This window comes from Tenebrio molitor, chromosome 4, assembly GCF_963966145.1.
Source record: "Tenebrio molitor chromosome 4, icTenMoli1.1, whole genome shotgun sequence".
NCBI classification, from domain to species: Eukaryota; Metazoa; Arthropoda; class Insecta; order Coleoptera; family Tenebrionidae; genus Tenebrio; species Tenebrio molitor.
This window is the reverse complement of record NC_091049.1, coordinates 28,720,380-28,731,810: the sequence shown is the minus strand read 5'-3', so window position 1 is coordinate 28,731,810 and position 11,431 is coordinate 28,720,380. Positions and strand designations below refer to the sequence as shown.

The window sequence follows — 11,431 nt, the reverse complement described above, 5'->3', positions numbered from 1 at the left end:
ACTACTTTTTATTAATTAATCATGAATATCGAAAGAAATAAACAAAAATAAAATGTAATAAAAAAACAAACTGTTTCTAAGACGATTCAAAATGGCGACTGAAAGGTAAATTGTGTAGTATGATCAAATAGTTTGTTTTTGGCTTTGACCGCGCTCGCAAAGTTTGCCTGTGCTAGGTCAGAACGCATAAATATTATTGACAAACATGACCTAGTTTCGTGGTGACATTTGAAATTCATACGAATCAATCTACGAGGAGACTTCAGATTATGACGGACAGCTGGATCGCCACTCTGCATTAAAACAGAGAGAAGAGTATTTTTCTTATTAGCGATCAGAGCGCACCTCGAGATGAAAAGTCCATCACGTTGTAAAAACGTCAAACTAATCCAAAATGACGGCGTGTCAAGAGTGCGTTGGAGTTTTCCGAGATGGCGTCGACAGGCAAGATGGCGCCGATCGCTGACTAAGCATTTCCCGGCGAGTTTCCCGCGCCGGTAAACCACCTCCGTCCTCCGACAACAGCGTACTACGCTCTACAAATATTTAAATAAATTCGTAAAACGAAGGGCTTCATTAAAACATTAAAGATGTCTAGACACCGCCATAAATAATGTAAAAATCCATCTTCATGTTCGGCTTATAAATTTTACATCGCCGATTCGGCATCATCACGGGACCGCGCCGTCGTCATTTTTTTTCCATCGAGGCCTTGGCACCGGCGCCGCCTCCCCGAGGAGGCATCCGCGGCGGCGGCGAAATCCGACGCGTACCAAAATAACGCATTTTTCCGTGTCAACGCGGTGCGTAAATATTTAGGTTTTTGACCTTCTCGTCTACGGTTTTCTCGTACTTTTTTCCTCTGCGTGGACGCCGTCTGCGTCGCATTATGAAAATTTTATTCCAGCCGGAGCAATTGTGACGTGGAATAACGTGAACCAGATCAACACGACGTCGCTGTTTGTTATTGTTGTTGTTGCAGTAGGCCATGGATGAAGAATCGGCACACGTTTATTATTATCATTATTATTACAACTGTCATCACTGTTATTAAATTTCCCCCAGATTTATTTCATGTTGGTAGTATTTTTTTGTAAAGATTTCAGGTTGGTAACAATAAAAACTGTCAGTCGTTTGGCACCTGTCACTTTAGACCCGCCGCACCTTCAAAATTCCCAGTGATCAAGATCCCGACCCCAACTCTTCTGTTCTTGACGCTTCTGTCCTTCGCGGGCACCCTCGACATCAAGAGCAACTTCCCGCGCCCCCACGCGGGCTAAAACTGCACCTCGAGACTGGAGATCATCTACAGCTTGTACGAAGACTCATTCAAAGTACACCAAGTGCAGTTTGAGAGTGAACGTGACTGAGTGAACGTGAACGTGAGAGACCGAGTTATGCAAAAATTTATACAGGGTGAGCAACAATAACTGTTTCAGTTGGCAATAAAAAAAATTACATGAAATTTTCAAGACTGTGAATTGTACCTATTTCGGTTTGTTTTATTGACACTATTGACTTTTATTAATAAAATGGTTTTATCGTTGGAACATGACATAAAAGTCACCAAAAGTCACCAGAATTTATTGCCAACTTAATCAGTAATTGTTGTTCACACGGTAGAAGGATTCTTGAAAGAAAAAAGAACCTTTCAAATGCACAATATAATTGTTATGTTGGTATTACAAAAAACAAACTATAGATTTGCGTTTTGTTAAAACGAGGAGAACAAGAAGAATGTTCAAAGGAGTAAGTTCCGTTTAAACGATGCAGATTTTTTTTGAACGATTAGGAGTGAAGGATCAGACAAAAAAATTAAATTGCTTACAAATAATGTTAAGCAGTTTTAAAGTGTTGGATAATAAGCGTGATAAGAATTTGAATGATCAAAATTCCTCAATGAAGATAAACTCTTGTCTGTGTTATCTTCACAGGTGTCAAAACTCCATGAAATTACAGAATACGTGAAACAATGATAGAAGTGCAAAAGTCAAGACCAGAGAACCTGTTGACTTGTTTAAATTCGTATTTTCTGTGAAAACTGCGGCACCTTGCGACAACATGGCGACAACAAACTGTCAAAATCGAGATAGCAGTTTTTTATACAGATGACAGGTTGGCAACAGTCAAAAAACCCGTGGATCATCTGTCAAAACGTGACACCCGTTTGACATCTGTCATGTTAGACTCCACATCTCGCCGCACCTTCCAAATTCCTAGTGATCAAGATGCCGTCTTCAAATCTTCTTTTCTTGACTCTTCTCTCCTTCAAAAAATGAAGTTTACCGACTTCCCAATAGTGCAACAGCACGTAGAAGTCATAAAAGACAAGATCCAGAAGAAAATAATGTAAGAACATTGTTATCTTCTGGATCTTGTCTTTTGTGAGTTCTACTTCTTTCACTTCTGGATACATCAACTTGCTGAAGCAGAGAGCCGCAGGAGCTGTCATCACGCAAGACGTGACCAAACAACTGTCAAACTATGAATAAAATTTTAACACAAAAATGGTTTTTACTTCAGAGCATAAAAGATTCATCTTACTTTCAATAAGGGAAAATGGACATATTAGGCAGCACGATCTTTTTGGGACTGAGTTGGTTACGGCCATCTAGTGATTTTGTTGGCAGTACTTCGGTGATAACTAAGTTCCCTAAAGGAAATTAACACATTTTGTGTTAGGTTGGGTTGTTTTCAGATTAAGGTTATATGTGTAGTCGTTTTCAACTTCAATGACATCCGTGCTGTCAGTGTCATTTTTAATATGTTGGTGCAGATTATACGCACAATATAAGCAAATTCTAGTTAAAAAAATGTCAAACAAGAAATTGAGGTTATGGTGAAAGAAAATTTATATATCGTGATCGTGAATCATCAGCAACAAACAATAAAACTCAACCTCCAACATGGCGTAAAACATAGCAAGTGATACCAACATACTATCATATTGATATTGATAGCACGGATGTCATTGAAAACGTCTCTTCTATAGTCTGTTTTTTAATCAAAAAACCACGACCTGTTGATTTAGGTTTGCTAATATAAAATTTTACCAAATATAGGGAATTTAATGATATCTATTGGCTATACCACAGTTTTTTCCATAAAGATGCCTTTTTGAAATTTGAACGTCATATTTTTTATATAGGTTAGGTCAGGTCAGGTCAGGTCAGGTCAGGTCAGGTCAGGTCAGGTCAGGTCAGGTCAGGTTAGGTCAGTTTGACAACATAAAACGTCGCTGATATTTTAGAACACCATAACATTGTTTGTTTTATCCTCTGCACGGTGTTCTTCGCGATGTTATACCACTGGGCCTGGGCCTACCTTCCGGATTGACCACCCTTTTTTTGTACTCTATGATTGGGCAGGTGATACCGGGCAGCGTTGCGTCCCGTTTTTGTTCGGGGTACTCTGCCCGCTTATTGGTCAGCCAATGAGCGGGGCGCCGAGGTTGGTCCCAACTTTCTGACAAATAGGTGACGCCCGGCGCAATGCGTTCACTTTCGTTCACGCTCCAAACGTGTTCGTATTTGTCACTCCTCTCCCCTCCCTCTACAAAAAAGACTGCGGCTCCGTAAAAGCGAGCTGGACAAAAAGACGACGAAACGACATCATTTAAAGTAGGAAGTTCCGTTTAAACAATGCAGACTATTTTTGAATGATTACGAATGAAGGGTATTAAGAGAAATAAAACCAAATTGCTTACAAATGATGTTAAGCAGTTTTATAGTATTAGATAAAAACGTGATAAGGATTTTAATGATCAAAATTCCTTAATGAAGATAAACTCTTGTCTGTGTTATTTGACAGGTGTCAAAACGCCATGAGATGACATAAATGATACCTAGAAATGCAAAAATTCAGATTAGATAACTGACTTGTTTAAATTCGTATTTTCTGTCAAAACTGCGGCACCTTGCGACAACAAACTGTCAAAATCCAGGTATAATCTGTTTCAAAATCAAAAATCCACCACCTGTTGAATTATGTTGGCACAAAAAAGAAATCCCTAGAATAAGTTTCATTTTTTGGGTTGGCCTAACCTCCCGCCAAAATTTGACATTGAACTGTCGAGTTTATTTACGTAACACAAAAGAATTATTATATACAAAAAGGTGGTAGCTACCATATCATAACTTTTGAGTGGTATAATAAAATGAGAACAAAAAAACACGATGAATTACGACCAAAATTACTGTCTATAGTTTTCTTTCATAACCCCACTTCTTTCTGACGCTTGCAAACACACTAAAAACAAAAGTAGGCGATGTTGTCGGTTGCATTTTCGAAGTAGAATGCAGTGTTGGTGGATTTTTGATTTTGAAACAGATTTATAGCAATTTTTTATGAAGATGTCAGGTTGGCAACAGTAAAAAACCCCGCGGATCACTGTCAAAACGTGACACCCGTTTGACATCTGTCATTTTAGACTCCGCACCTTCCAAATTCCCAGTGATCAAGATGCCGACTCCTACTCTCCTCTTCTTGACTCTTCTCTCCTTCACGGTGACCACCCACGGCAGGAGCAACTTCTCGCGCCCCCACGCTGGCGAAAACTGCTCCTCGATACTGGGAGAAAAACCGGTGCCGTCCGTGCACATCCTGTGCCCCAACCCGCCCCAGCCCAACCTGGAGATCATCTACAGCTCGTACGAGGACTCGTTCCCCGACAAGGAGTGCACCAAGTGCAGCGTGAGGGCGAACGAGGACAACACGGCGGTGTTCGTGAAGTGCTTCCGGTGCCAGAACGTGTTCAAGCCGCCGACGCTGGTGGAAACGGACAAGTGCATCAATTTGAGCGCGAGCGAAGGACAAACAAAGACTTTGTACGAGATGAGGAAATGATTTTATTGACAGTGCTAGGTCGTGAGCAGGCCTGCTATGCAGGCGGTCATGAACAGGACAAAACAGGCGGTCACGAACGACCGGAACACCACTTTGGTCAAGCGGTACTTGTTGTTGGGCATGAAGGTGCCTATGGTGGACAACATGATGCCGACGGAGCCGGGGTTGGTGAATCCGCAGATGGAGTAGGTGGCGATGACTTTGCTCTTGGGCTGCAACACAACACTCACTATCCCGGAGGAGCGATCGATCTGATCTAATTACGCTAAGTGTCATGGTGCTCATTTTCTGGAACGCCACAAACTCGTTCACCATGGTTTTGATCCCGATCAGCTGTCCCACTTTCTCGCACTCGTCCCATTCCACGCCCATGATGTAGCTGACGGGTATCAACACCTTTCCCAGGATCAATTCGAGAGTCCACATTTCGGATTCGTCCACAAAGCCTGAAAACTCCGCAGAATATTTGCAAACTTCACGAGGTACGACCCGTACCTACTAGTATTCCCAACCACGACAGCACCCCGTTGATGAAGTAGATGAACGCTATGAAAGCTATCAAGTTGGCAATGATTGCGATGACGACCTGCGACGCCTCGCTGGCCCCCTTAATGGCGGCGTCCAGCACCGAATCGAACTTCCTGAAATGGAGTTTACCGACTTTGTGCAACTCCCAAACCTGTTCTTACATTGTTATTTTCTGGATTTTGTCTTTTGTGACTTCTACTTCTTCCATTTCTGGATACATTAACTTGCTGAAGCAGAGAGCCGCAGGAGCTGTCATCACGCAAGACGTGACCAGATGGGCCGGACTGGCCCCGAAGGAAATGTACGCGGCCAGGACGGTACCTGGGGTACGACAAATAACAAAAAAAAGGGTCTACTTGGAGCAGTTGTACCTGATACTGACGCAAATCCTGACGTCATGATCGAATGGACCTCCGAATCTGTCAGATGGTCCAGATATGGCTTCAACAAGAAGGGAGACTCGCTCTGAAACGGATGTCAAAGAATCTCCCAAGAGTACTCTTTCTGATTACCATTCCCAAAAAGATGTTGGCAGCGCTGTTGACGCTCTCGCAGATCGGAGTCCCCAACAACCACTGCAGGAACAAGCCCAGATTGAGTACGATGGCTTGCATGATCTCGTAGTAGTAGAGGATGTTGATCAAGAAGTTCATGAAGTAGATCGCTGCCAAAGCCTGGAAGTAGAAGCGTTACGGGTGAAGTGCGACCGGATTTTGGTCAAGTACGTTGAAGGCAAAGATGGCTTGGTCCAGGACCAGGTCGTCGCCGTAGACGAAAGCCGAAGCGTTGACGGCGTAGTGGAGGAACGTGTCGACTTTGTCGCCCACGCAGCTGAAGATGTTGCGTCCCACTTCCCATCGGATCATCAAAAGACCCAAGGCGAACTGTGCGATCAGGCCGGACAACACCGTGTCCCATGGAATCTGCGACAGTACCTACTGTGTCAGTTCACCACAAATAAATCATTTTGACCGCCACAGATTTTCAATGGGGTTCTAGTCGCTGAAAGCTCGCCCGGAGCAACATTTTTGACAGGGTGTTTTGAATTTACCGCCAGATCGGTCTCACAAATGTCAAAATGACGGTGACATTCTAACCTACAAATTTTCAAATACTTTTGGAACGAATCCTACCTTACGTTTACAGGGTGAGAGTAAAAAACCCAACGCCATGTAAACTGCCAGTCCGACCAACGGCATCAGCCTCCACCAGTCGTCTCTGCTGTCGGAGATTATGAAGGCAAGAATCGCCACCAAGATCACTCCGCGCAAAATTGTGCCTCCGTATCTGAAAGCAAATTTGAAGAACGACGAAGAAGAAAGACAAGAAACTTCATACTTTTTCACTACAGCTTGTAAATTTTTTGGGACAACTCTCCAGAAGATCCGTACGATCTGTTTCCACAAGGAAGACAAATGGGGAAAGCAATATTTCTTTAGAACGAAGGAATGAAGAAGTCCATAATTAATGAAAATGAATAGAATCATCCAGAAGCCGTAACCGGTGCACGTGGTCGCATCGAGAGTGTCATCTGGAAAAAAAATCTCTCCAGAAGAAATCAAGAGGTGTCAGGTCTGGTGACCTGTTTCAAAACCTAATTGCAAAAAAAATACACAACGTGCACGTCGTGTTGTTGAGATTATGTTTGCGGAATTGATAATCTATAAATTTTTTATGCTATCTACACACTATACACTTGATTCTAAGATAACAAACTAATCCAACAACTATTTTTTCTTGGAATTATTGTTACATAACTTGGCATAAACTTTGACAGAACCATTGGTGGAATCATACCTGTCTTTTCAACGAAATAATAAGTAGCCCAGGCAAAATGGGCATAAATCAGGGCTACAATAACGCCCTGAATTGTCCGCTTGATGATGTCATTTTTCTGGTTTTTGGATTGGGGACTTGCAAATTGTGCTGTTGCGGGCTGAAAGGAAGAAATGAGTACATTTCGCAACTTGTTTTGGTACTTACGGCGACAATGTTTTCCGTCGATGAATATTCGGGCATGGTACTTATAGTAACGAACAACTCTCAATGATATCTACATAAAATGATTGATGTGGAGCTACTTTTTTCTGATAAGATAGTGTCTTATAACCGTATTTTTTTTTAATCCGACAACACAACAAAAATTCTCAACCATGTGAATTCCGTAGGCCCAAGTCTGGCGCGCGAACGGGACACCACCTGGAAATGTGGTGCGTTGTGCAAAAATATTTTAATGATGGGTTTCTACCTGTGTCACATGACGCATACGCTAACCGTTTTAATAATTACTTGTTGTTATCATCGTTAATACTATAATTACGCGCAACTGTTTTCTACACTGGATAAGATATACCTGACGTTTGTTAGAGAAACTCACTCGATTACTTTATTTCCCCACTTGACCAAAGACAATTTCTATTGGCTGCAGGATTCTTTTAATTGCATTTTAAATGTCAATATTTGTTTGGGGGAAAAACAAGTTTGGGGTTTTCTTTATTTTTGTTTTCTGGCATTGTTCGCATGTTTGGGAAGCGATCAAGTCTTCAGGAAAGGCGTTGCATCACAAACAAAACTTAAGCGAAAGTCAAGATTGCATAAAGATGACGAGAGATACTCACCTTCTGGAGGTAGGTCGTAAAGTGCACAAGCACTGTGACTCATCTATTTAATTTTTTTGCGTTTGATATATTGTATTTTTTGTACGTAAGTACCTATGTGCATTTCAACACTTCATTGCGAAATCCGTAACAACAACCGATTGTCGCTCGTCCAGATTTGCACAACCATGACCGATAAAATAAATCAGTTTTTATTGTGAAGTTGTTTCGATTCAATAAAGATTATAGTAATAGTAATAATAAAATTAGAAATAATAGTAATAACGGAGAGGGCAGACCTGCGTTCATGCACTGATGTATTAGAGGTTGCATAAATTCAAGGGTAATAAAGTATACTGCAAGTCTGAAGATTCAGGAAAAATAAATAGGTATGTCACTTCTCTTGTTATTGTCAGTACCTTACTGTCTGTATTGAACTGACTAATTCTTAACCAACTTATTATTATTTTTCTCACCCATTCGAACTGAGTTTCGACAAAATTTCTAGAAGTAGAAAGAACCCTTCAAACGTCATTGTTTTGACAAAAAACAAACTGTACGTTTGTGACCTTTACCTTAATTGGCAGTTATTTTTGTTTGCGTTTTGTTAAAATGGGTAGAATAACAAGAATATTTAAAGTAGCAAGTTCCATTTAACCAATACAAACCATTTTTGGATTACGAGTGAAGAACAAGTGACATAAAATAAAATTGCGTACAAATTTAAAGCTGTTTAGCAGTTTTAGAGTATTGTTGGATAATAAGCGTGATAAGGATTTTAATTATTATAAGTCCTCAATGAAGATAAACTCTTGTCGATAAAGGTAGGTATGTCTGTTATCTTCACACGTGTTAAAACTCCATGAAATGACAGATAACGTGAATCAAAGAAGTGCTAAAGACAAGATCAGAGAACTAGTTGACTTTTTGCAATTCGTATTTTCTTTCTTATTTTCTGTCAAAATTAGGGAAAATTACGACAATATGGTGACAAGGAACTGTCAAAATCGAAATTCGTCAAATGCGCTGAGAAACTCTCAAAAATGACAGTTACATAATCTAAATTTTCTGTTAGATTTAGTAAATGGTGAGTTTGTAAACACGAGAAATAAGAGTACCTAAAATACAGGGTGAGCAACAATAATTGTTTCAGTTGGCAATACAAAATTTTACATGAAATTTTCAAGACTCTGAATTGTACCTATTTCGGTTTGTTTTATTGACACTGTTGACAGCTGGTATACATTTCATATTTAAACGTCTTGGTTTTTGTATTCTTTTATTAATAAAATGGTTTTCTCGTTGGAACATGACATAAAAGTCACCAAAAGTCACCAGAATTTATTGCCAACTCAATCAGTAATTGTTGTTCACACGGTGCAATGCAAAAGAACAGAACAGAACAACGAAAGTTGTTTCCATAAGAACAACAATGCAATAGTAAACTGTCAAAAATAACATTTAATTCAATTAAAACTTCTTTTCAGTGTAAGAAACAGATGAAGGTAGATATCACTGATTAAGAAGATCAAATAATGAAGAAGTTACGAGTGAAACATGATAAAAAGATAGTGACAGACAAGTTATTTCTACAAGAACTACAAGAATCAATAAGTGTCATTTATCTTTAAAATAAATCGTGTGTCAACAATTAAAAAGTGTTTTTATTTATCTTTCGTGTTTTATTTTTCATACAGATTATTCCTATAGATTTGATTACTACTGTCAATATTTTTTTGGAAACTAATTGTTTCTATTTCCATTGGTTGATTCCTGTCAAAATTAATCCAATGTCCAATGAATGTCCGAACTGTACCAGAACTGTACAGATGCGAGCGCCATCTAAATTTGTTTGACGAAGAATTTACACCCACTTCTTGGTGCTGGAGTTTGGTTTGTCACAAAACTGTAGAGAAAACGACGACGGGATCGCCATCTCTTGCACGGTTGCGATAGGAGACCAACTGTTTATCTATATCTGGTGGGGTCATTGTATCAGTCCATTTGCCATGTCTTGTGTTACGGAGTACATGTTCGGTGAATTTTGAAATTTATCCCAAATTCGTTTTGTTACGTATTTTCTTCTAAAGAAGAATTTCTCATGGAACCATTTTCCAAATCTGACTATTGGAAAGCAGCCTGGCAAGACGTAGATATTTTCAATAAAAATCTAATTGAGGATCCTACAAAACAACTTCCGGGATTTGACCTACCTAGGAAAATCTGGTGTAAATTAAATCGTTTTAGAACCGGCCATGGCAAATGCAATAATATGTTGTTTCACTGGAACATTCGTGAAAACCCTTCTTGTGAATGCGGTGCAGAAAAAGAAACCATCCAACACATTGTGGAAGAATGTCCCCTTACTAAATTCCAGCAAGGTTTCTCCAAACTACATCTACTTACCGAAGACGCCCTAAATTGGCTACAACAAATTAAAAACATATAATTTACCATAATTATTTTATGAATTTCGAATTTTAATTGTAATTTTCTTCATACGAATATATATATATATCAGTCCATTTCCTAGAGTAAATTTTCTAAAAATGTGTTGTTTCCGGGAATATCAAATATCAAAATTCAATATCAAAAACGCCACATCAGGTCGTGTGCGTGTAAATGTGAATTCGGAAATATTTAGTTACAATTACAAATTTAGTTCAAAGCTGCCAACCATTTAAAGCAGAAAGTAGGTAACTCAGACAATTTTATTTTTCGGTCCAAATGAATGTTGTCAGTTTGTAGTTAATCCACGGGGATAGACTGGCAACAAGGAGCTGTCAAAAGATGACAATTAACTTAGCTTATCTTAAATCTTTAATTTATTTTGAGCAATAAACAGATAAAAATAGACGCCCCTGACAGAGAAAACTACGATAAAGGAAACAATAGTATGTCTGGGGTCATTATTGTCAATGCACACTTTACAAAATTGTGTGGTGTAAGTTGTGTTTTGGGGGAAAGTCCATTAAAGTGTCAAACATCAATTGGGATCTAGCAAACTTGAAACACACGACAATTGCTTGAACTTTTCTGCGAACAAGAATTAAAACTACCAACCTTATAAAGCAGGAAGTACAACAAAGTAACTCTGCCAACCTTACACTTTTTTAGTGGAGTGAACTCGACGCTAAAAGAAAAAGCAAACATTGTGTCACAGGCGATTTTCACGTAAATAGGAATTTGCTTTTGTAATGGACGTTAACGTCGCGAATACTTATTAAAAGCTAATTCCCGTTATTTTACTACTTTGGCCTTGAAATTTGTATTTTCTGTTGAAACGACGGCAACTTGTGACTTTGCTCGCAGACAATGAACTGTCAAATGGTGACATTTAACCCAATCTAACCTCAATTTATATTCATTTGGTCATAAAACAGCAAAAATGATTCTGAACATTTCACCGCGACCAATTTTTAATGACGACAAAGAATCACAGAAGTTCTGACTCGTTGGAA

The 11,431-nt window shown here is 39.4% G+C and overlaps 1 protein-coding gene and 1 long non-coding RNA gene across 3 annotated transcripts; one reads left to right on the top strand and one right to left on the bottom strand.

Annotated features, from left to right (window-relative positions):
- Positions 1 to 4,423: 4,423 nt before the first annotated feature.
- On the bottom strand, positions 4,424 to 7,761 carry LOC138127542 (uncharacterized transporter YutK-like). 2 transcript variants are annotated; one of them, XM_069043583.1, is made up of 12 exons: positions 7,622 to 7,761; positions 7,357 to 7,572; positions 7,171 to 7,309; positions 6,712 to 6,904; positions 6,507 to 6,660; positions 6,099 to 6,296; positions 5,886 to 6,047; positions 5,745 to 5,838; positions 5,535 to 5,694; positions 5,341 to 5,486; positions 5,110 to 5,291; positions 4,824 to 5,057 (listed from the first exon to the last, which is right to left on the bottom strand). In XM_069043583.1, the coding sequence occupies exons 2-12, from the start codon at positions 7,390 to 7,392 to the stop codon at positions 4,860 to 4,862; spliced, it is 1,662 nt and encodes a 553-aa protein (XP_068899684.1). In that variant the 5' UTR covers positions 7,393 to 7,572; positions 7,622 to 7,761; the 3' UTR covers positions 4,824 to 4,859. The 2 variants fall into 2 exon arrangements, with proteins under 2 accessions (XP_068899683.1, XP_068899684.1); XM_069043582.1 differs by lacking the exon at positions 7,622 to 7,761 and having other exon boundaries at positions 4,424 to 5,291; positions 7,357 to 7,499.
- Positions 7,762 to 10,012: 2,251 nt separating this feature from the next.
- LOC138127620 (uncharacterized) lies at positions 10,013 to 10,897 on the top strand. Its single transcript, XR_011158289.1, has 2 exons — positions 10,013 to 10,662; positions 10,719 to 10,897. It is a non-coding gene; the product is annotated as an uncharacterized lncRNA (long non-coding RNA).
- Positions 10,898 to 11,431: the final 534 nt, after the last annotated feature.